This window comes from Pelophylax lessonae, assembly GCF_965119305.1.
Source record: "Pelophylax lessonae genome assembly, chromosome: 8".
Classification (NCBI taxonomy): domain Eukaryota; kingdom Metazoa; phylum Chordata; class Amphibia; order Anura; family Ranidae; genus Pelophylax; species Pelophylax lessonae.
Window position 1 is genome coordinate 89,501,629 of NC_138775.1, and position 26,312 is coordinate 89,527,940.

At 41.0% G+C, this 26,312-nt stretch overlaps 1 protein-coding gene across 1 annotated transcript in view; it reads left to right on the forward strand.

The window, feature by feature from the left end:
* The window catches only part of TMPRSS6 (transmembrane serine protease 6), a 320,000-nt gene that overhangs the window by 76,905 nt on the left and 216,783 nt on the right, over window positions 1-26,312 (forward strand). The window contains exons 4-7 of the mRNA XM_082265211.1: window positions 1,858-1,925; window positions 5,116-5,294; window positions 18,793-18,834; window positions 20,208-20,412. Of these exons, the coding sequence (XP_082121337.1) occupies window positions 1,858-1,925; window positions 5,116-5,294; window positions 18,793-18,834; window positions 20,208-20,412 (494 nt within the window). The remainder of the gene's footprint in view (window positions 1-1,857; window positions 1,926-5,115; window positions 5,295-18,792; window positions 18,835-20,207; window positions 20,413-26,312) is intronic.

The window sequence follows — 26,312 nt, forward strand, 5'->3', positions numbered from 1 at the left end:
ACAGGATGTGTTTTCTGTAATTCCTTTCAATAGAAAATCACTGATTGGGACACATTGGAGCCGTATAGTAAATGTAAATGTTTTTTTTTTTTATCTGATCTTCACGGATCCCCTGAAACCCATCCATGAACCACTTAAAATGGAACTTTACCCATAACAGTTTGATGACATTTAATGTTCTTAAACAAAACAACATATATTCCATATTAATAATTAGTGTGTGCTTTAAATTGCCCCTAGCATTGCTCCTGGGGGAGCCAACATTTAGTTGAAGCCCAGAGCAGTCACCTAATAATGGAATCACTCCCACTCTTCTTGGTCTCAAAAACTATATGTCTCTTTCTTCAATGAAAATATGTACATTTCCAGCCTTGATTGTATGTCTTGGCTTAGCTAGAAAGGAAGGCTGACAGAAGCTTTACAGTGCTGACGTTCACAAGCTGCTGATGGGGAAGAAAGGAGAGAAGCAGGAAGATAGGACACTCTCATTGTAGGTTTAAGCCTTTTGTGTCACCTTGGCAGCACAGTTTGTCATGTTGCCTCTCCTGCTTTTCTTTTCTCCCTCCCTATGTCATTCCTGTTGCTTTCTGCTGTTATCTGATCAGCCTCTAGTGGCTCTGATTTTAGGCACATTGTCAAAAATAGAGAGCAGCTGGGTATGTACAGAGCAGGGCTGAATTATAAACAGTATAGGCACTTATTTTTAATGTTTTACGTAACTAATTTTCTGACTAAAGTTCAACTTTAAGGGTCCATGGATCCCAGGTAAAGAACCTCTGGTCTAGAATATTAAATAAACGACTTCCTATTACCCAGACCCTTCTCTCTCAGGAGAGGAGGTAAGGTGGGTACTGTGACAGGAAGCCAGGAAAAACTATTGGTTGTGTCCAGGATGGGAGATATATTTGTCCCGGGTTCATGCAGTATACAAACAGTTTGCCTTTTTTTGCTGGGTGGCGAGCTGGCTTGGCTCACTGATGGGTTAACAAGTTCAGCTGAAGCCGGTTGAGTACTCTGGGCTCTAAAAACTCCCAGGCTGCTTCCGTCCTGGAATCAGATCTCTGCAGGACAGACTGGGGAAGCACCAACTTCTCTGTGTGACTAATGCCTCGTACACACGCGTCGATAGTTGGCCGTGAATTTTCGGCCAATGTCCGATTGGCCGATTTTCGGCTTGTTAGTATGATGCTTTCGGCAACCGACTCCGACGTTTCGGCCGAAAAAAATCTGGTGTGCAGGCTATAAAATTTTTGTTGGCAGTCAACAGAACGGCCGATTTTCCGTCAGTCAGTACAGATTTCGGGCAGACAAAAATCTGATGAGCAAGACTGGGCATGCTCAGAGAAGAAAAAACACACGGAAAGTAAACCAGAACATGACATCACTTCTGCAGAATTCGTGTGCAGTCTAGAGCACATTTCAACCAACACAACAACACTGGACAAAAGACGGCCGATCGGTCGGCCGATAATCGTTGCGTGTGTACGAGGCATAAGGACTCTGATTTTTTTGCTGCATGATAGTCAGGTGCCTGGACAGCCATAGGTTGCTCCAGAACGGGTAGTTAGGTTCCTTTTTCACCATGCTGTGTACTCACCCAGGGAGACATGCACAACCCACTGCTGAGCTTATACCACACAGTACTTATTTTCTCACTTTGTATTTAGGGGTTTCTACAAAGAATGCCTTTCCAGCCCTCCAAGTACACATAGGAAATGCCTGCTGCATACTATGAAAATACTGCAAGTATTTAAAAAGTGTTTAGTTTGAAAAAGCACCTTTATGTGGGAAGACCAGGTGTCTGTATACTACAGTTTTACCATAATGCTTTGTGTATTCTTGGTATTCTCTTTTCAGGTCACTGGTCTTGTTCTGGCCTCCGAGCTGGCTGCCTATCACAATACAAGCAAAGTTTATGCTTTTGGGTAAGATAGAAAAAGACTCTGAAGGTTATACACATATGGAAAAATGTGTTTTGTTTCGGAGATTCCCAAATTTGTTTAGTTTAATTTGGTTTCATTTAATTTTATTTTGTTTATTATTTTCTAACAAATTCCAGATTTTCGGAACGATTCAAAATCAGATCTGTGGAAAAATGATTGACAGATTCAAATTCTGTGTGAAGAATAGCTGGTTGTTAAGGAGCAGGCCAGGAAGCCAGCCGCTTCATCCTTAACAACTGATGACTCATCAGCTGTCAGTGGGTTGAGAGCTAATATGTAAAAAAAAGAATGCCGGCAATAGAAAAGTCAGAAAAAAACAGTGTGGGGTCCCTCCCCCAATCCATACCAAGCACTTTGGGTCTGGTATGGATTTAAGGGGAACACCAAGCCAAATTTTAAAAAGAAACGGCATGGGGTCCCTCCCCAAAATCTATATTAGACTGTTATCAGAGCACGCAGCCTGGCAGGTCAGGAAAGAGGGGGGGGGGCGACTGGCGAGCTCTTCCCCCCATCTCAAAGCACCTTGTCTCCTCCCCCAAATCCTGCCCACCCATGTGAATGAGTATGGGGTACTACCCATTTAACAAAAAGTGTAAAAAGTAAATAAAGACAGTACACAAGTTGACAATTCCTTTATTAAAAAATAAAAACAATGTCCCCCAAGGTGGATTCATTGTCAATCATGCCGCCCATCACACTGCCAGACTCGAAAAAAGAAAAAAAAAACCTCTGGTCTCGTCGAAGGCACCCTGCCGACTGCCTGCTCCTCCATCTGACATTTATGCAGTTTGCAAAAAGCCTTCAACGAGGCTGGAGGGTTTTTGTTTTCTTTTTCCAGGTCCAGTGGTGTGGCAGGCGGCATGATTGATGATGGATCTACACTTTGTTTTTGATTTTTTAATGAAGGAATTGTCGAAAACTTGTGTACAGTCTTTATTCACTTTTTTGATGAATGGGTAGGGGTACCCAATACTCATTCGCATGGGGGGGGACAGGGTCTGGGGACCCTTTTGTTAAAGGAGGGTTCCAGATTCCGATAAGCCCCCTGCCCACAGACCCCCACAACCACAGCCCAGAGTTGTTGGGAAGAGGCCCTTGTCCCTATCAACATGGGGACAAGGTGCTTTGGGGTGGGGGCAGAGCCCCCCTGCCCCAAAGCACCCCCTATGTTGAAGGCATGTGGCCTGGTATAGTCCAGGAAGGGGGTGGACGCTCACTTGTCCTCCCCCCTTTCCTGAGCTGCCAGGCTGTATGCTCACATAAGGGTCTGGTATGAATTTTGGGGGTCCCATGCCGTTTTTTCCTTTAAATCCATACCAGACCCAAAGGGCCTGGTATAGATTGGGGGGGCCCCACACTATTTTTTTTTTCAGAATTTTCTATTACTGGCATTCTTTTGTTTACATTTTAGCTGTCAGCGGAGAAGCCCACTGACAGCTGATATGTCATCGATTGTTAAGGACACATTGGCCAGTTTCCCTGCCCTCTACCTAGCAACCAGCTATTCTTCACACAGAATTCAAATCAGTTGATCATTTTTTTGACAGGACCGAATTCAAATCATTTTGAAAATGTGGAATTCGTTCAAGAACAAATAAACAAAATTAATTTCAACAAATTTCAACTAAATTCATTACTATTTCTTTCAGGGATTCAGATACATCCGACTTTCTGATCAACCAAAAATTTGTCCAAATTCACATTCGGATCAAAACAAATTGCATATATCTAGAAGGTTTTCATTACCATCAAGCATTCTAAATTTTCTGATGCAAGGTTATCCTTTAGCAAAAGCTCAAACAAAGAAAGCAGCTCTAAAAAGATATACACACCTATACAATCCCTATATAACAAAAAACTATTCACAAAAGAGCCTGGGTTCAAAACAAACAGAAAGTGAAAATATACAGTATGAGAAATGTATTCATATATTCATATATATATTCATGCAAAACAGTATAAACATAAAGGAAACACACAATGAACGGCAAAAGAGCTTATCAAACAGCAAATATTGATCAAAACATATCCATGTGCAAGCCTCGACAAGAATGAAATAAGACCCCCCAATAAAACATGCACAAATCTAATTTAAAGTATAACTAAAGGCAAAACTTTATTTTCAAGTTTTGGATAGTGGAGAGGGATTAGAACACCTGTCAGTTTTTATTGCTGTCTGTGCCCCCGTTAGTGAGATTCACCCTCTTTTTTATCCTGTTTACCATTATCATTGAAAGTGAAAGTAAAAGAAAATCCTACATTTTGGGTTGTCCCCAGAAAAGTAATAGAGGGAAAATCTTCAAATGGGGACACTAGTTCTGGTGACCTGGGGTCCCCAACGAATTCCCTTAATTTTTAGGGATTTCCTCCCAATTCCTGTTTGGCTATGGGACAGGAAGTGAAGGGAAATCTCTGCAATGGGACCCAGAGGGCAAAAAAAAATCTAACAGGAGTTATAGGCATCTTTTGCTCTACCCAAAATGAAAAAAATAAAGTTTTGCCTATAGTTCTACTTTACTTTTTGAAAAATAACCCAATAAATAAAAGAAGTCAAGGAAGGTACCAGATAACCTTAGTTGTCCAGTTGAAATCCCCGATGCTACAACATTACATACAACCAATTTCCACTGCCTAAAGTCTATCTATAGCCAAACATTTTTATCATTAATCATGTAGGGAATAGTTTAACCACTATGATTCCATTTTAAAATGGCACTGGGGCATAGGCTATTTGTCCCAGTGCAGTTTAAATACACTGCCTGGACTTTCAATTCCAGCTACCTAACCTCACAGCCCTATATTGGAACCAGTATTAAACTTTCCTCATAGAGTAATAATTTAACAGTTGCCGAGGAGAAATAGACTACTTTACATTGCTGCTCAACAACTCCATCAGGTTTTGTCCTGTGTTAAACCCTGATAAAAGAACAGTGGTGTCCAAAAATTAAAATTAACTTGGACTCTTTCATCTGTTTTTAGTCTGGCGCTCCTTTCTGTATTTCTATGATTTGAGTTACTGTTGGGTTGTCATTGAGAGAAATTTTTCTGTGTGGCAGCCACCTCATTAGAGCTATTAAGCCTTTTTATATAGAATTACATAGAATTATAGAATATTGAGAAATACCATGGATTCATGGATAATATCACCAATGTCCATGTTTTCTTTCTTTAGGAAGGGTTTGACAGTCTTCTTCTGGGTAATCTTGGATGTCCCTAATTCGAACAATAAATATGTCACAGTAACCTCTGTAAGAGAAGCACTTAATCGTGTTCTGGACTCCAAGGGTAACCACTCAAAAGCCTACATATTTGACCAGTACTATGTGGACCACCACTCACTAAATATATATGGTCAGTATATACATTGTACATGTTCCTTTCTTTATGTTTGTAAAGCATTTGTATGCATGATCACCTTTATATACAATTGGATTCCTAGAAGGATTTGCCATGGAAAACAATAGCTACAATGTTGTAAGACCAACTTTAAAACTATTGACCAGTCTATAGTATATTATTTACACTTATTTTTCTAAACTTTTTTAATCTGTATTGTACAAATTATTTAATTTTTAAAAAAAAAAACTATTAACGTTAACTACCTTTTAACGTGAACCTGTTGGTCATTTTACACTTTTCAATGTAAAAGTTTTACCTATGTCTAGAAACAACAAAGTGTCCAATATTATCTTTGGACAGAAAAGTTCAATCTCTGTAGCTAATTCCCAGTTACCTACCCCTCCCTGTCCAAAATGTGTGCTTCAGTAGTCATTAAGGATGCTGTTAATTGATAGAGAGATAATGAGTTGGTGGGGCTTATGCCTCTTATACACGCAGCGATTATCGGCCGACCGATCTGCCGACTTTTGTCCAGAGTTGTGTTTTGTTGGTTGGAATGTGCCTAGACTGCACACGAATTTTCTCGGCCAACAAAAATCAACTTAGGAAGTGATGTCATGTGCTGGTTTACTTTCCGTGTGTTTTTTCTTCCCTGAGCATGCCCAGTCTTGCTCATCAGATTTTTGTCTGCCGAAATCTGTACTGACTGATGGAAAATCGGCCGTTGTGTTGTCGGCCAACAAAAATTTTATAGCCTGCACACCAGATTTTATTCGGCCGAAAAGTCGGAGTCGGTTGTCGAAAGCATCATACTAACAAGCCGAAAATCGGCCGATCGGACGTTGGCCGAAAATTCCCGGCCAATAATCAATGCGTGTGTACGAGGCATTAGACTGGGGGCTTAATCAGAAAAATCCAAAACCTCTACTAATGAAATAAAACCAAAAGGGAATCATAAACAATGCTTTTCTGGCCAGGAAAAGTGACAGCAGCCTGTGGGTAGATAATTTATACTGTTAAGCCCCACACACACAGGCCAAATGCCGGGTGACAATAGCTGGTTCAATAAAAACCGGCCGACATTCGGAACGTGTATGTCAGCCAGTCTGACAGAAGCCAGGCATTTGGCTGGCTTTTATTGGACGTGCATGCTGGAAACCAGCAGCTGACCAGCTCCATATCATGCTTAAATAGGCTACATGACCTCGGAATTCTTTAATAATCGATTCAAATATACCTCAAATACCAAAATATATATAACTTTGCATAAATAAATAACATGGGTTATTTGTACACATTTTTTTTTTTTTTTAGCAGTACCCAGTGAAATTGCTGTTCCACTGATTTGAAAGCTGTTTAATTTTGCAATAACACACAGGGATTGATTTACTGAAACTGGAAAATCTGGTGCGGTTGTGCATTGTGGCCAATCAGCTTCTAACTTAGGCTTGTTCAATTATGCTTTGACAACAAAAAAAACTGGAAGCTGATTGGTTCTCTATGCAGAGTTGCACCAGATTTTGCACTCTCCAATTTTAGTAAATCATCCGCATTGGGCCAGTCCACAGAATACTGCTATTTCAGTGACAGGTTAATCCGCATAAACCGAGCCACCCACTGGTTTCCTACAGTATATTTTTTGAGAACTTCAACAGAAAAATAAGCTTGTTGTATTTCCTCATTTTGTAGCACTACCTTGGAGTTTGGGATGTTATTATCCTGCCACCTCCTTTTTTAGATAAATATAGAGTAATTAGAAATTCCAAAAAAGGAGCTCAGCACAGAGGTCTAAAAAGATAATGTTGGCCAGGTAACTTCATCACAGAGCCCTGAAGAAATGTAAGGAACCAGCATCTAACAAAATATAAAGTACTATGTTTAGGTGGATTCACCTTTTGATAGAATGGTTGATTGGTCTAATAATCACACAAAAAATAACTGTAACTTGCAGTTTACCAAACAGGTTCAAGGTTGGAAGCAATAATGTAAAAGGTTCAGGATGGTAACAGCAAGTGTAGCACCCTCCTAGTTAGGTAGGTGCTAGGTAAAGCATCTATTGCTCCTGCTGCTTATCAGGGGAGCCTGGTCTATTAGATTGCCTGTCACATGTTTCCAGGTGTGATTCACTGGGTCTGAGGGAGTGTCCCCACTGCATCCAATGTTGGAGCTTGTTGGACAGTGGAGGAAACCTAGCCAGTGACACATCATGTTTTATGGCAGTCCCAGTGGGAGGGCATTCTGGCAATGCATCCTAGGATTGACCATAAATACTGAGGGGACATGTGACAGGGCATCTTTGGCGGGAAGCAATGTCCCAGTAGGAGGTGGATGGCTGTCTCTCCTCCTGCAGTGTGTGAGAAAGGTGGTCTTAGGCAGTCGGCCTAGTGAACCAGGTGTGGAGCTGAGCTGCAGAGGATCCAGTGTAACTGATGACAGAGCTGCTGGCAGAGTCTTTTTGGAAAAACAGTGTCCATGAGTACTGAGGGACCTGTCAAAGGGTCTGGCCCAAGAAGGGGGACCACTCAAGTGAAGTCAGGGGATCAAGGAGCTAGCTCACACGGAGAATATGACAGTAAAGGGGGTGCCATGTAGAAAGCCCTGAAGAATAGGAACAAAAGGGGGTGCCAGGAAGGGCCCTGAAGAGTGTTCTGCAGTACAGTACAGCTTATTTAAAGCGGTTCATTTATTACTACTTCATCGCTATTGACTAGGTGAAGCAGCGGCCTTGCCGCACTCAAGTTCAGTTAAACGTCCCAGCAAATTGTGCATAGTTTATTCAAGTTGGAAGATCCCACTCATTCCCTTCTCCTATCCAAGTTCTCAATAAAACCACAAAAACCAAAACCCCTAGACTGTTTCTTGACTGAGCCAGGCACTTTGAAGTTGCTAAACTATTGTACTGTTGCTATGGGTAACCCAGGGGAACCCATCACCAGCAGCTCCCCAGGGAGTAGTGCTACACATGCATACACTGCAAAAACATATAAAAGCTTTAAAAACCTGTACTATTCTCAGCAATATTTCTGTAACTCAATATGGGTAACATGTGGCTGTACAGCATAGTCTACAAGACTTAAAGAGGAAGTTAACTGCAGGCTGAATTATTTATTTTTTTCTGACCTGTAAAGTAAAGCCATAATGTGCAAGTGTTGTATACTAGCGCATTATGTAAAATTTACCTTCAAACTAAGCCCTCCATTGATGCGTTGTCACCGCTGGAGGCCGCATCCATCTTTACCCATTTTCCTTCCAGGTCCATGGCACGCATGCACTTGGGATTCGCTGGTTATGGCACAGGGCTCTGAAGAAACGCATACCCCGATGACTTAAGCGGCTGCATATACAGTAAATATCTCCTAAACAGTGCATGATTAGGAGATATTTACAGTACCTATAGGTAAGCCTTATTATGATGTTACCTATAGGTTTAATTAATCTATTGGAATTTACAACCACGTTGACAGAGTCAAACAGAGAATGGCTTCTTCTGTTAAACAATACAGAACGCAGCTACTTGCAATTATACCCATTGACAGAATCCCTCACAGTGAAGTACAGAGTTGCCCTGGTAACAGGCCTGCAGTTACAATTAACGGGGCCCGTACAACAGCCTACCTGACAGAGACCCCCCCTAAAAATACACTAAATTCATTATTAGCTGACACAAACATAACATAAGTTACATAATTCCTGCTAAATATAAAAGATAAAACTCTATTGTGTTAATAAACATTTCTATGTGTAAATGAGATCTTGGGGTTCATTCACACAGGTGTTGTGGCCTGTGCAGTGTTAATCAGTATTTTTTTTTTTTTAATGTGGCTATCGCTGTGTGTGGGCAGCCTATGTTACGTTATAGGAATGCAGCAGCTATATGAACAGCCTCAGGTCCTCATTTGGCAGGTGTGTGGATGCATGTGTATGGCCCCTGAACATTACCAGTGTGCATTCAGGGCCACTCACCCACACCTATCAAATTAGGGGCTGTGGTTGTGTTCATACAGCCACTGCATTATCCTAGAGTAACAGATAGCTCCCACTGCACATACAGCCCATTTACACTGAATGGGCCAGCGAACCCATGTGAATTAGCCCTTTATTTTTTTAATTTTTGTTCATTCATTTGTTATGTTCATTCATAAACTGAAGCATAGTAAACAAAGTTTACTATGCTCAGTTATCAATGGACACAGGAGTGATCAGTACCAGCGATCACTCACTTTGTCTATTCAGAAAAGGAAGGGTGTCGGTAAATGACATATTTACTGGCCACTTCCTCCGTTCTCCACCCTGACACATGCCCTTCGGCACCCAACTGGATAGGGAAGCCGGCAGCACCTTTGGAGGAGACGGGAGGAACGCACAGTGACAGGGGGGCACATGGGGGGGGGATCAGAAGCAGGCAGAACAGGGGGATTGGTGCCAGGGAAACAATTACAGAAGACAGAAGGATGCCCTGTATCTCTCCCTGCAGCAGCTGAAAGCCGGGGGGATGTAGAGAAACTGGCTTTGCAGAGAGACACACAGGGCATCCTTCTGTGATTGCCCCTCTACCCTTCCGCACTGATTCCCCCTGTTGTTTGGGCCCCCCTGTGTGCATTGGTTCCCTACAGGGGGACCAGTGCTCCCCCCCTATCAGCGGCCCTGCCTGGTAACATAGGTGAAAAGCTAGAGGGACTTAGGGCCCAAGCACCACCCCACTGGAACTGGAGTACTCTAAAAGCCATCAGGGAGGGGATCCCAACAGTAGCTGGGTCTTTTGGAGAAGATGCATATAGCGGTGTGTTTGTCTCACATTGTTTCCCCTCTAGTGATATTTTTGGGGTATAGGTCTCACTTATTGCCAATAGATGTCCTAATTTATCCTTAGTTCTTCAATTGGAATCATGCGCAGGAGAAGCACTTCCCTTTTGATCTGTCTTAGGGGAAGTCCCACATGGCACCACTGTGTCCTCTGCCATATACTCCAAGCACCATCTTGGGGGAACCTGTGTCTGCTTGGACACAGAGTTCTCTCAAGAATTGGGCAGCCATCTTTGCAAGAGAGGATATATATTGGCCCCGCGGTGTCATTATGTGGGGGCCAGCACTGTGTTCCACTATATATGTTTCCCACCCCAGAACCCGGTACTATGTGCGTTATACACCCCAGACCCCTGCACAATGTGCGTTACCTACCACAGACCCCTGCACAATGTGCGTTACCCACCCCAGACCCCTGCACCATGTACGTTAACCACCCCAGACCCCTGCATTATGTATGTTACCCATCCCAGACCCGTGTGCTTTGCACATTACACACAGATAATAGCAGAAGATCCTGGGAGCTGCATATCAGAACAAGACCTGCTGTGTATATAAGTGGCAGTCTCAGCCTTGATCCCCACCAGGCCACATCCCAATGTGTTTCATCCACCCACTGGAGCTTACTCATGGGGAGTTCCACAAGAGTAAGCTCCAGTGGGTCCAAACCAGTCCAGTGGTCCAGTCTTAGACTACCACTTTTATAACACACAGCAGGTCTTGTCCTGATGTGCATCTCCGAGGATCTTCTGCTCTTATCTTTGAATTGTTTGGAGCGTGGGCGGGCTCCTTCCCAGCCAGCACTCACAGCAGCAGGTACAGGACTACACTTCCTAGCAGCCGAAGCGGCTTACATACATACCATGGGTTGGCACATTACTCAGTCCAGACCCCCCCCCCCCAGTACATATTTTATATTTTCCTGATACCTTCACTCTGTATATAAGCTCAAGTTTTAAGCCCCAACTAGCAATGCTGCCACACCCACTATGCACTGTGGCATGCTATACGCTCTGCTATTAGTCTAACTCCCTACTCTTCTCCCATTCTCAGGAATTCTGATTTTTAAAAGTTCCCAAGTAAGACCATAGCCACATGTAAACACCTCCCACATTTGTGCTATAAGGCTCTGGCTCAGCTGCCCATGCACCGGTTCTGACAGTGGGGGGCCACTCACCTGACTGCGATCATTTAGCTACCTCTGCTCTATTATGTGAAGCTTCTCTAAACTGCTGAGAGAAGGAAGCAGGCAAATTAATCTTCCCTGGGTGTGGTAGTTTTGAACTTCATGTGTAAACACCGCTACAACCCTAAGCTAAAGTGACATTATCCTTTCTTTTCATGTATTGAATGTGACCTAGTAGAGGAAACTGTTATGATTTCAGCTTTGTAATTTACTCGTATCCTTTGCAGTCATATTTTATTAAATTGTATTCAGTTCTCTCAATTGTATTCAGCTCTCTATTATATAATAAACTTGTACTGTATGTATTACAGAAATTAATTTCCTAGCAAATTTCCTAGTATATTGAAGAGCACCATGATGACCCTTTTGTTCTCTACAAGCATGTATGCTGCAACCATCATTGAGACAGCAATCGTCTGTTCTTGGTTAAAGTCAGCCACACCCCAAAATGCCAAAATAGCTTCTGATAAGTAGAAATAGTTGAAATTTTGTTCTCTTATGGACTAGCCAAATTTTAAAAAATGCACAAGACACCAAAATTCTGAATTTTTCATACTGTATTCAGCATCAATATAAGAGTAAAAGTATACCCTGAGTTCCTGAGCTTCCCACACTTGATGGTTTTAATCTGCAATGGTGTAATGCGGGAAAAATTGCAATCCATATAAATAGATGGGAATTCTCAACTTTTTGCCAGTTTAGCTATTAGCACCTTAAAGTCATCTCTGACAGCAAGATGACAATATGCAACCATCTCAGTCCTATTATTTTGTATTAGAAGTCCACTTACTGGTAGTCATATAAAAAATTGGAATCTGCCGTAAATCATCTGCCATTCATTTAGATTTGTGTACAATGATGTTTGCCAGACTTGTGAATTATGCAAATTTTTTGTATTTTAAGAAAGATTCTATGTGAACTTTACAATCTGACTATTTGTCCACACATTTTATTTAAATGTGATTCCCATTATAAATGTGCCAGTGGAAAAAAATCATTCATGTTCTGATGACAACCTCAATTGCAGGCCTGGGGAATTTTCCTGACAGAGACACAGACAGCAAAAAAACAAAAAACAAAAAAAACAGGGGTTCTAATCCGTAGCAGGGTTAAAGTGTATAGAATGTTGAATACGTCCATCCTACAAGTTAGTTTTTTAATTTGTATCAATATTTTTTTATGATCACATGCTACATGTCTAATAACTCATTTACTATTGTGGAACTTGAAATGAAATATGTCTAATCTGCCTCCTGCACCTCATAATATAGGGATATTTACTCTTATAATTATGGAAATCCTCGTCTACAGTCCGGTGGTTGCTAGTTTTTACCAGGGCAATAACTTCACAGCAGGATATAGAAACCTTATAAGAAAACTTAAAAAAAAAAAAAGGGATGGGCAACTATCTGTCAAATTAAGTTTAAAGTTGAAAAATGTAAAGTAATGCACTTGGGGGGGGAATTTTTGGGAGAATCCAAGATGGACAAAGATCTGTGGGTCCTAGTAAAGGGGACTGGAGGACCTCAGTTACGAGGAACGACTACAAGCATTATACCTATTCTCCCTGGAGAAAAGACGCTGAATTGAAGGTATGATAGCGATATCCAAATATCTCAATGGTGATTATAGCATAGGGAAAAATGTTTCAGTCTTAAGAGGACACGTGACCACTCAATGAAGTTGGACGAGAAGCGGTTTAACCTTAAACTACGTAAGGGGTTCTTTTACATCAGAGCAGAGATGTGGAACTCCATTCAACAGTTGATGGTGTCAGCGGGGAGTGTGGATAATGTAAAAAAAATTAGTAGATGGGCATCTTAGTGAGCGCAATATACAGGCATATGGGAAATAGTTTGGACATAAACACCCACCCACACAGGCTGAACTTGATAGACAGGTGTCATTGTTCAACCTTACCAATTATGTAACAATGTAATAATTTCATCAGATCAGGATTTGTGAAACATGTTTAGATTTTGGTTCTGCAGTGTGAAATAATAAGCCAGGAATGTGGCCTGCCTTCCACTGCTTGCTAAAATATTCATGACATGCCATAATGCCTAACAGAGGATTACAATGCTGTTAAGGTTGTTTGTTCGAGAAATGTCTTCTTAATGGTTTTATTTAGGAAGATTAGTGTCAGAAACGCTGCAAACTGGAATTTTTTAACACATTTTTTATAGCCATTAAACAGTGTCTGGTTTTCCAGGCTCTGCCTTAATGATATTTATAATGGTTGATTACCTGTTAAGAGGTTTTAATTAATTAATGACACTAACCCCCCCTCGTTCTAGCTTGAGCTATGTTGATAGAATTTTTGATGGCTTGGTGAGTGTCTCTGAGCTGACTGTTTAGCCTGAGACTTTGATTGCTGAAAACGTTTGATTTTTGAGCATGACACCCCATCTCCAAGACCACATTACCACCACACTTCCCACCTTGTGCTTTCTCAGTTGTAGCAAGTAGTCCAAAGAGAGAACAATAGTATATGATGAAAGGGAGCTGTATGCCTCAATGGACTCTGAGAAAATATTTCACAATGAGAACAAAAATCCTACATTGTCTAGCACCCATTAAGGGACACCACTTGATAGCAAGAAACCTTACGGACGCCAAAAAAGTCCAAACTCTCAGATGGGCACACCCAAAAATAGCATCTGCAGAGACAGACACAACAACCTTGTAAAAAACTTAGAGGAAATTATATACAGGAGACCAAGTTGCAGCTTACAAATAAAGGCACTGCAGCCTAGTGAAAAAAAGAAAAGAAACACTCACTATCCTACTTGGGCACTATATCTTGCAACTTTTAGGCCTGCACAATAACTTGTAAAATCCACCTAGAAAGCTAGCTGAAAAACGTATCACTGGAATAACAAACGGAATCCATCTGCCACATTCAGAAAATGGAGAGAGCAGGTACCAGGCACAGAGAAGAGACTACAATATCCTCATCAAGGTGAAAAAGAGAAACAGCTCTGGGCAGGAGGTCCATGGTGTAAAAACCTTGTTGTTACCTTGTAAGATCCAATGGGGCTCCCTACAGGACAACACAAATAACTAAAAATCCTATTGATTGAAGTGATGGCTCAAGAAAAAGAACAGACAGGGCAGACACCTTACCCTTGGCAGTACCATGGGCTAAGGCCTGTCCTACCCCCAACTGAAAGAAAGAACCCTAAAAAGAAAGGGCGACCAAGGAGGTACATGGGAAATCCCCCATAGATTCACACCAGAAGCAAGTCCAAGGGTAAAGCAACAAAATGATATTGATTTTTGCACATAGACCAGTGAAGAAGTTGCTGGGGACCTGGATAGATAGGAAAGTGAAAATATGCATTGATGGAAGCATAGGTATTTATATAGCGCCAACAATTTCAGATTCAGATTACTTTTTTAATTCCAAAGGGAAATTATCTACACAGAGCTTTACATATATATTGTACATTTACATCACTCACTACCCTGAAAGAGCTTACAATCTAGATTCCCAAACTCACATTCATACATACACATACTAGTGCCAATTTTAACAGAGCTATCTAACTTATAAGCATGTCTGTAGAGTGTGGGATGGAGCCAGAGTACCCAGGAGGAAACTGACGCTAGCACAGGGAATACATGCAAACTCCATGCAGCTGTTATTGTGGCTGAGACCCGAACGAATGATCCTTGTGCTACCAGGCAAAAGTGCTAACCACTAAGCCACTGCACTACCCCTAAAGAGGCATAAAGGGGCTTTAAAGGTCCCAATGGGATGAAAGCTTTCAATAGGTTTCCCAACTGTAAACAGGTTTAAATAAAAAGCCAGCAACTGTTTGATTGACCCTCTGACTGAACAATTCCTTATTGAATTAACAAAGGTCGGTCCAACATTGCTCATCCGAAGACACAAAGGGAAGAAAAAAGGTGGAGGACAGAAATGAAAATCAAGTTTTAACTTTTAGATATTAACTTCTGTTCCCATGTGTCAGGTTCTCAAAATTCAGTCAAAACTATAAGGAGTTTCCCATGTTTTATTGAGCTGGAGAAGGTAGACCATCATGCTGAAGCAGATTTATCTACAGGCTTGAATTCCCTGGCTTGACAAGAATGTTTAAAGTTTCATGAGCTCAAGGGAGTAGAAGAAGAATTGTTGGTCCTGGAACTGGAACCTGATTTGGGGGAATGTTTGATACAGGATATGAAGAGTGTTGATCTGAGCAGCTCATCCTTAACTTAGCATAGTGGGAGTACTTTTATTCCCCATCACTTTTTCAATAATTTCATCCAACGAGGAGACAAAAAGACAGTTTCCCACAAAGGGTAGATGTAAGAAAACATTCTTATTGTGTTACTCTACCAACCAGCATTTTAGCCAGATCACCCTGCAAAACTACACAGAAGATAGGGTCACCTGAGAAATAACATAACTAGTATCCAGTGCCACATCACACATAAGGTAAACACAACAGTATTTGGCCAATACAATCAATAACTTGAGTATTAATTACAGCAGTACTAGATCCTAATTAATTATTTAGACCAGTCAGCTAAAGTCTGAGAAATAAGTGTAGAATCAAGAATAGGTTGATGGGCAAATGCCACCATGGGGTATGTGGTTCAAGAAATTGCTTCCAACTAGAATTTTGCCAAACACCCTCTGGTTCAGGTCACACCAGAACTCCTGAACATGGAAAAGTTCGGACCCCAACCACAAATCCTATTAAAGTCTATGGGACCCAAACGTGAAAAATTGAAAATCCCAATTTTTATGGCTTATATGCAAATTATTGGTCATAAAAAGGGTATGGGGGCCCAGGTACTGCCCTGGGGGACATGTATCAATGTAAACATTTTTGTTTTAAGTTTTCTTTTTTAAAGGAGCAGTGATTTTAATGATGCTTATAGTGAAAAAATTAAAATGCATTTTAATATAGTACCTGGAGGGTCCCCTTAGTCTGCCTGTAAAGTGGTGCATCTGTACCGTGTATAGAACCTGCTGCAGCGAAACTGACATATATAAACAAAAAAATGACATTTAAATTGGTTTTCCCCTGCAAAATGTCTTTATTTTGTAAACAAAAGCTTGGGGATGATGAGGCCACAATTCACTGACCCTAAACTATACTCACACTATACTCACACTACACTAACACTACACTGCCCTCTATACTCAGAGTCACAATAACTCTAACTAGCTGTCACTGAGCCCTGTTCTATCTATCTCTATCAACACACTGCAAAAGGTTCCTGTGGGAAAGATCCTTTTATAGTGTGGAGTGGGACTGAGCCATTATTAGGCAAAGTCATCATGACTTTGTCCAATCAGGGTTCTGACAGTGCTCTGTGCCCTGATTGGGCAAAGCCGTGCACCTGACCAGTGGTCAGGTGCATTGCTTCATCCAATAAGGGCCCTAGAATGCATTGTGCAGTGAAGGTGCATTGCTTCATCAAATTAGGGCCCTAGAATGCACTGTGCAGTGAAGATCCCACCGAACGCAAATTTGGGTGTTCACCAAACACGAGAACCGGTGATGTTCGGGACGAACTTATGCTCGGTCCAAACTGCTCGCTCAACACTACTTACAACTTCTTGTCACCAAGATCCATAAAGGATTCAACTTTAGTATGAAAAGTTAGTTTCCTGAAGACAAGGCACTGGTTGATCAACTGCAGGAGAAGTAATCCATTTCATGACAATATCCTCCGCTAAAAGATAGAGCACCAGGAACTGTTTAGGGACTAGGAATAGCTTGTCTGGATATTTCCAATCTTTGTAGATAAAATCATTAAATAAGGGATCATGAGGAAACATCTTGGTGGAAAGTTTATCCCAAACATGGTGGGCGAAGTAATGGTGGAATCCTGTAAATTTTTTTGGTCATGCTGCTTTAACAGAAGCGAAACACTAGAATGTCGGCCGATATTTGGTCCATAGGATCCATGACACATTCAGAAATGTTAGGTATCCCTACATTAGAATCTACCTTGGAAGGTGACAGTGGGGGTTTCAATCTCTAGCAATTTGGAAGAGCAAAAATTCTCACCACCTGAGCCATAAAATCTTGAAAAATAGAAGCAAATTCCTCCACTGTAAGTCAGTAAGAGGAATTAATACCTGAAGAAGGCAGGGAATATTCAGAAATATCTGCCAACACAGGCAGTTCCAACTGAAATTTGAAAGAAATACTTTCAAATAGTACAGTACATAGTGCAAATTAGATTTAGATAAGAAGATTTGTCTGCAACTTAAGGATGACCATTCTGCTGTTTGGTGCCAGACATGTAAAACCCTAGGGTTTCTTACATTCAAATCGTGTCCTTCGATAGATGATAGAGATAAAAGTTTGGTAAAATTCTGGTAGATCGCTTTTCACAGAGCATCAAGGGGCAGCTGCCAGGCATTCAGGAGGTAATACTGCCACATCCTGATTGCATTTTTTTTTTTTTTTTTGACAGCTGAATGGGTTTTTTTATGGGGATATCATATCACACTCACAAGCCTTGCCTTTGGATGATGGCTATGCCACATCGCCTTTTGCTTGAATCAGTTGTGTTTGGCATTGGTACTGACTGCCAAACATGACAGGGGTGATCATTTTGCCAGGACATAAAGCATTATGACTGCTGCATGTGTATACACTCGAAGAGCTGACTTTGCAGCTTAAGGGGGGAGGTTGCTGGGCAGTAAAAAATTAGTCAACTCCCTTTTTTCCCGCTACCCCCCAACTGCAAGTAAAAAATTTCCCTTATATATCTGTGATGGAAATTAGCTTTTGGTAGACAGTAGGAAAGTAAGTCCGCACTGGCATAGTAGTATGGAAGAAACAGAGCATCTACGAGGTGGTATCAAAAAGTTTTGAGTCAAGTTTTGTAACACGCCAACAGATGGCAGCACAAGGCAGTATGCCAAAAGACATTGTCCTGTGTACATCAGGAGCTCTGCAACTGGTTCTATTCTGAACACGTGCATTACCGTGTCCGCTATTTCATTATGGAAAGCAAGTTAGAACAAAGAGCAAATGTGAAATTCTGCCATAGAGACATTTGCCACTCAAAACACCTTGAACGGCTCATTGCAGCATTGCCGTAAACTTGCCCAATCATGTCAAATGTCTCTGTGGCAGATTTGCCTAGTTTCACACAGAATTTAACGTTTGCTATTGGTTCTATCTTGCTGTCCATGATGAAATAGCAGTTGTGGTAATGCACATGGTCAGAATAGCACCAGTTGCACAGCTCCCAATATACACAGGAGGATGTCTTTTGGCACACTGACTTATGAAGGTTGGTGCTCCCTGTGACTTTGTGTGCAGCCCTGTGATGCCATCTGTTGGTGTGTTACAAAACTAGTCTCAAAACTTTTTGATACCACCTTGTATATACTTGTACTGAGCAAAGACTACTACACAGACTCTTGAATTTTATACTTCCTAGCTTACAGAAAAATGTATGTTACCTACTATGATTCCCTGACCACCTGAGCTTTACAAAGATTTTTTTTTTCTTTTAACTTATTTTGAATTGTATTTTCAGAGGCCAGCTTACAGAACATGCAGCTGTTTTCTTCTAGTACTGGTAGGAAAATCCACAACATTAGTTTCTAATAAATCATGCTTCAGTTAATTAACTTTCACTTAATTGCCTAAGAAGGCAGAAAAGTATAAAAATTCAGTGCTATACTAACTTTTATTTTTATTTTACTCACATGTTCTGTTTTCAATAATTCTGTATCATCGGGAGGGGCTTTCTTTTTGGTTACTAACCTTGGTGTCCTCTTGTCAACTTATCTAAGTTTCTCTTTACCCCTTATGTTCATATGACCCCCAAACCTGTATCGTGCTTCTGCTTCCATAATCAATATGCTGTGACTACTGTGCTGCATTAACAAAATACAATACCTAGAAGACCTTAAGCCAATCACAAGACCTCTTGTCAAATTTCATCCTTGTATTCAAAAAAGGTGTATTTCCTTAGATTGATATCTTTATACAGTTTGAATTTCCAACATATTCAACAGGCTAAAATAAAAGTTGATAAGTACTTCTATCCAAGGTATTCCTCTAGAATGAAGACATAAGTGAAAAGAAATAGAACACAGAATACAGGCAGGTTTTTTGGCAGATGTGCAATTTTGCTATGATTTGGTTTTATTTGGCTTTAATCTTTTGGCTGTCTTTGTTGGAATGTATTCTTTATTTGGAAATGCTTTGCTTGTTTTCTTTGATCAAAATTCACACAATGTTCACAAATGCATGTAGCTCCGAATTGTAACCTCCTTGAAAGCAACAAACTGTTTTTTTTCCCCATGTTGGTAAAATGTGTTTTTTGTTTTTTAATATTTGGAGATAATATCATATCTGTGATAGCCAAGTACAATGCAGTTTTGATTTGACTAATTGGAAACAAGTGGGACTAATCAAAGTGAATGCTGGGCCTTTTTATTTATGTATATATTTCTAAAGGTGCCCATGAATGGGCTAACAAACAAGCATGCTTCCAGTATTAAATGTGACAGAATATTTCTGATCTAGTAGATGCTCATCTAATATTCAGAATTCATCACTATTGAGCAGTGCTGAGAGGGAAGGGTTAGAAGTGCTAATCATTGAGGCTGAGATAAAATAATTAAAAAGTAATTTGTGTTTCGCATGGTTGGATTATTGACGTGAATCTTCACTGTTTTTTGAATTAACTTATCATAGAGAGTACACTATGAATAAGCTCCGGTTGGACTAAGAATTATATATTTCTTAGTTTATCGCAACCCTTAAAATAATTTACTCTTTACTTTATTACCTTGGTAATAGTTACCCCAAAAACGTATATTTACTAGTGACCTTTGGGTTTTGTTGACTTTATTCCTTTTTCTGTAAAATCTATAATTGTCTTTGCTTTTCTCTGATTTTGTGCCTTTCTCCTTCTTTTTCCCATCTTATTTTCATATGCAGCCTGCTATAGGTACAGCTTTGTGCATCCTGGGAAAGAAGTACGTCTCTCAAGCCCTGATTACACCTCTACCTCCTGCATATGGCATCTACAAGGCCCTCCAGCCTACTTGCTGCAACTGCGGCTCAAATGGATGAAACCTGATTGTAGAGATCTACTGGTCATATACGATACACCTGCCCCAATTGATGAGAAGATCATCACCCTGTAAGTTATATATATATTCAAAATATTCAAAAAACATGGGAAAAGGGGAGAAGGATAGAGTAAATGGTTGTTAAATGGTGAACCCTGGGTATGTCAATTACCTCCACAAATCTACAAATATATAGAAACATATCAAAAAACATATATGTAAAACACTTTCAAAATGACATCAAAGTGAAAATGGGGGTCATATACAAAGCCACCCCACAGATAAAAACAAAACTGGAAACACAATCTATATGTAGGATGGTTGGACATGATGTTAGGGGTACCACATCAGGTTGGCCTACATGTTTCATGGTACAAAATCGCTTCTTCTGGGCTTCTTCCTTAATGTCTGACCCACCACATCTAATCTGGAAAAATATATACTGTATATAAATGTGCATCAGTGTGTTTGGGCTAAGGGGGGACCTTTAATGCCAAAATTCCCTGCCGGCCTCAGCTGAAGCAGGAATGATCAGAGGATCCAGGCCAAGTAGTGCGCATGTTTTCTGTTAGGGTAAGCTTGTTAGAAGACTCAAAGTGATTGTAAAGTCTCATTTTTTCTTTTTAAATAACAAACATGTTATACTTACCTTGGTTGTCCAGTTGGCTTTGCACGGAGCAACCCGGATCCTTCTCTTCCAGGGTCCTTTGTTCCTGCTCCTGGCCCCTTCCTCCTATCGAGTGCCCCCACAGCAAGCAGGCTTGCTATGGGGGCACCCAAACCGAGTTGCAGCTCTGTGTGTCTATTCAGACAGGGAGCTACCATTCGGCCCTGCCCCCTCTCTCTCCTGATTGGCTCACTGACTTTGATTGACAGTCAAGAGAGCAAATGGCGCCACGGCTGTATCTCAGCCATTCAGGAGGGAGAGTCCCAGGACAGTCGAGGCACTCGTGGACATCGCTGGACAGAGAGTGGGCACAGGTAATTATTAGACCTGCTACACACACAGAAACCATTTTATTTTATTGCATAGAATGCATTAAGATTAAAAAAAAACTTCCTGACTTTACAACTCCTTTAACAGAGAGTTTAAGTAGAGAGTTTGCGTAATAACATGTATATGGTGAAAAATACCATTAAAGTCAGGAGCAAATACCCTGCACTAAGAAAGGGTCGCACTTCATCAAATACTGCCACAGGTAACGACCGGCCAGATCCTATGGGCATACAGCAGCACAATATGTCTCTGATCTCCCGAGGATCTGCCTTTATTTAGTTTATATATATATATTCATGTACCAGCTGGCATGCTTGACTTAGATTTAATTGAATAATAGCAACTCATGCAAATGCATATTTGCACACATACAGTGGGTACGGAAAGTATTCAGACCCCCTTAAATTTTTCACTCTTTGTTATATTGCAGCCATTTGCTAAAATCATTTAAGTTCATTCTTCTTCCTCATGAATGTACACATAGCACCCCATACTGACAGAAAAACACAGAATTGTTGACATTGTTGCAGATTTATTAAAAAAGAAAAACTGAAATATCACATGGTCCTAAGTATTCAGACCCTTTGCTGTGACACTCATATATTTAACTCAGGTGCTTTCCATTTCTTCTGATCATCCTTGAGATGGTTCTACACCTTCATTTGAGTCCAGCTGTGTTTGATTATACTGATTGGACTTGATTAGGAAAGCCACACACCTGTCTATATAAGACCTTCCAGATCACAATGCATGTCAGAGCAAATGAGAATCATGAGGTCAAAGGAACTGCCTGAAGAGCTCAGAGACAGAATTGTGGCAAGGCACAGATCTGGCCAAGGTTACAAAAAGATTTCTGCTGCACTTAAGGTTCCTAAGAGCACAGTGGCCTCCATAATCCTCAAATGGAAGATGTTTGGGATGACCAGAACCCTTCCTAGAGCTGGCCGTCCGGCCAAACTGAGCTATCGGGGGAGAAGAGCCTTGGTGAGAGAGGTAAAGAAGAACCCAAAGATCACTGTGGCTGAGCTCCAGAGATGCAGTCAGGAGATGGGAGAAAGTTGTAGAAAGTCAACCATCACTGCAGCCCTCCACCAGTCGGGGCTTTATGGCAGAGTGGCCCGACGGAAGCCTCTCCTCCATGTAAGACACATGAAAGCCCGCATGGAGTTTGCTAAAAAACACCTGAAGGACTCCAAGATGGTGAGAAATAAGATTCTCTGGTCTGATGAGACCAAAATAGAACTTTTTGGCCTTAATTCTAAGCGGTATGTGTGGAGAAAACCAGGCACTGCTCATCACCTGTCCAATACAGTCCCAACAGTGAAGCATGGTGGTGGCAGCATCATGCTGTGGGGGTGTTTTTCAGCTGCAGGGACAGGACGACTGGTTGTAATCGAGGGAAAGATGAATGCGGCCAAGTACAGGGATATCCTGGACAAAAACATTCTCCAGAGTGCTCTGGACCTCAGACTGGGCCGAAGGTTTACCTTCCAACAAGACAATGACCCTAAGCACACAGCTAAAATAACGAAGGAGTGGCTTCATAACAACTCCGTGACTGTTCTTGAATGGCCCAGCCAGAGCCCTGACTTAAACCCAATTGAGCATCTCTGGAGAGACCTAAAAATGGCTGTCCACCAACGTTTACCATCCAACCTGAGAGAACTGGAGAGGATCTGCAAGGAGGACTGGCAGAGGATCCCCAAATCCAGGTGTGAAAGACTTCCCAAAAAGACTCCTGGCTGTATTAGATCAAAAGGGGGCTTCTACTGAATACTGAGCAAAGGGTCTGAATACTTAGGACCATGTGATATTTCAGTTTTTCTTTTTTAATAAATCTGCAACAATGTCAACAATTCTGTGTTTTTCTGTCAGTATGGGGTGCTATGTGTACATTCATGAGGAAGAAGAATGAACTTAAATGATTTAGCAAATGGCTGCAATATAACAAAGAGTGAAAAATTTAAGGGGGTCTGAATACTTTCCGTACCCACTGTATATTGTAAGTTCATTAGATTTTGTGCGGCATCACCAAAGATTCAAAGCTACAAAAATTTTGGGAGGCTGATGTAAAAATTCAAAGGGAGTTCATTACCCAGCATATGTGAAGAATTATCTCTAGGCCAATTTTTACATTTTTCACACACATGTTAAATAATAATTTCTTGGAAATTTCCTGAGAAAATTACTTGGAACCACCAAAGATGATATATTTTCTGAAAGCAGAGGTTTGTTGTATGTTGCGCAATGTTTGCGCAGCCACTTATCAAACACAAATTTTCAGGAAAAAAATAGCACGAAAAAAAAGCACAATATACAGTAATACCCGAAGTTTTGGTAAAATATAAAAGATGATGTTCAAGGAGAACTACAGCCAAAGCTCAGACCAAAGCCTGGACTGGAACCCGCCTCAGCCTCTCAGTGAGCCACTGAGAGCCTGAGATGGCTGCTCCCGCCCTCTTCACAGCCCAGCACTCCAGTGAGCATGGGGGAGCAGAGCAGAGAGACGGTGGTTGACAGTCACCAGCTATCTGCTCAGGGAGCCCTGAGTGATCGGCAGTGTTTGATTGCTCGGTTCTCAGTTTTAGAGCCTGCAGAGAACAGATGCCGCATTGGACCGATACTGCATCCACCTAAGTAAGTATGATTCTTGAAAAAAAATCAAATCCCATACTTCTCTTTGCTCTTTACTCTTAGCTATGGTGCTAGAATGATTGCTTTCCCTAACATGTGGTGCAATTACTGTTTACATATGCGTGTTGGACCTATGTGCGTGCTTAATACATTTGATTTTTCATTCAACTTTATTGCTATCACAAGGGATCAACAACAGTAGTGGGAGTAGTAGTGGAAAACACTGAAAAGGGGATATTGACATTGGCTCAGCTACTCTAAGGAGTAGATGTCCACCTTAAGGTTAAGTATTCCCTCATGCCAACCTCAGCTTTGTCCCAGGGAATTGGTGAAAACAGCACAAAGTAAAGGTACCCCATGTGTGTGTGAAAAGTGGCCCTATAACAAAGTGCCTAACGTAGCCCAGAAGAACCCAAGCGTGGTAGGCCTCACATGTGACCCAGTACTTGGAGACCAAGGAGATAATTGAGACGATGGGGGGCATGTCTAACAACCACACAGCGGCTACCCCTGCTGGCACAACATTCCCACCAGCCTGCTAACATGCTCACAACATTTTACCAACAGGAAGTAATGAGATACCTCCAACAGCAACACAGACAAAAAAATAAAAATGCTTTCTCTTTTGCAGATTTTCCCTCATTTTCTGGCTGGTAAAACCATTGTCAGCAGAACAGGAAGTAAGGGTAAATCTTTCTACAGGAATCTCAGGCAGCAGTAAAAATAGAACAGTAGTTCCAATCCATCCCCAGTTAGTCCAAATAGAAAAAAAAAATAAAAATATATATATATATATATATATATATATATATATTTTTATAATTGAGCAGGGCTACCTTTGGAAATAAGAAACAATGATCAATACACTGCTGGGTAAAAATACTGCTTTAAGATTTTGAGCTGGTAGGATGTATAAAGGCCATTTTGAAAGAAAGAATAAAAACATATTCTCAGATAATTAATTTTTACAAGTACAAAATTTTGGATTCCTTACTGAGTGTGTGCAAGGGCAGAGCTTTTCAAAAAATATAAATAGAATTGCTTTATATACCAAATTCAGTTGAGAACCATGGCTTAGAAATTGTCGATTTTGGAGTGCTATCTGTTAAAGGTTACATGCAGCCCCGCTGAAAGGGAGAAGAAAGATAAAAAAACATGATACAAGATGTTCTGATCTTACTGACGCGGCCCTTTGTGAAGGGAATTTCCTCTAAGAGGAAACTAATCAAAAATCTAGAGTGTGGTGTTCCCCATCAAAGACAGGTTTTTATTCACTGAAAGAGCAGCAATATGTAAACCTGAATGAATTCCTGAAAGAAATAAAATGGTAGTGGAAAATATGTCAGTGTGTAGAAAATGTTCTCGAAATGATTTAAGATTGTGCACCTCAGCACCTGATACGTGTCATTGTGGTCTGGAAAATATCACTCAGAAAGTGCAGGTGCTGTTCATAAGAATTTGAATTGTAAAGCAGACCACAGTAATAAAATTATGCAGGTGTCCACGAAAAATACTCACTTCTTAAACTAGACATATAACTAGCGTTCTATATATTCTGAAGCTGAAACATGAATAGGGTTGGAAGTGTTTATTTAACATTGAAATTTTAATAAATGAGGATTGAAAAAGAAAAAAATTATGTTAGAGATGTTAAGAAGTTATGATGATAGACAGAGACATCACCACAATTCATGGGGATCCATAGCAACATTTTGATGGGGCACTGCCAGTAACATGTGTGGCACCTGGCAGCGTCAATTCAGACAAAATAGGGTGTTAAGAGTTTAGAGTGTATGTCCAAAACTTTTTTTTAGGTTTGAGGTGAAAGATTAGAACACATATTTGTCTTTTACTGTTATCCAAGACTCAGTTAGAGAAATTTCTCCTCTGACCATGTCCTTCTGACACCGTTTTACCAGGCAGGAAGTAAGGGGGCCTTGCCAACAACAACAACACAAACAGAAAGGAAATAGCTTTTTTTTAGTAGAGTACGACTAATGTTCACCCCCTGTCCCCATTGCAGATTTTCCCTCACGTCATGTCTGGTGAAACTTGTCCGCAGGTTTGGAAGCAGGGCTTTTTTTCAGCTGGAACTTGGTGGAACTCAGTTCCACCACCTTTGACTCGGGTCCTCTGTTCCTTGCTCACCACTATGACTTGTAAACACAGAAGGCTTCTGTGTTTACAAGTGACAGCTTGTCTCCCAATGGCTCCCACAGATCTGATCTCCCGAGTGTCTCCCATTGAGTGCATGATGGGGACAAGGGAGATGCAGGTGCCCAGAGTGCAGTGCAGGTGCCAAGAACTCCAGTGGATGATCTTCCAGCAAGTGAGATAGGC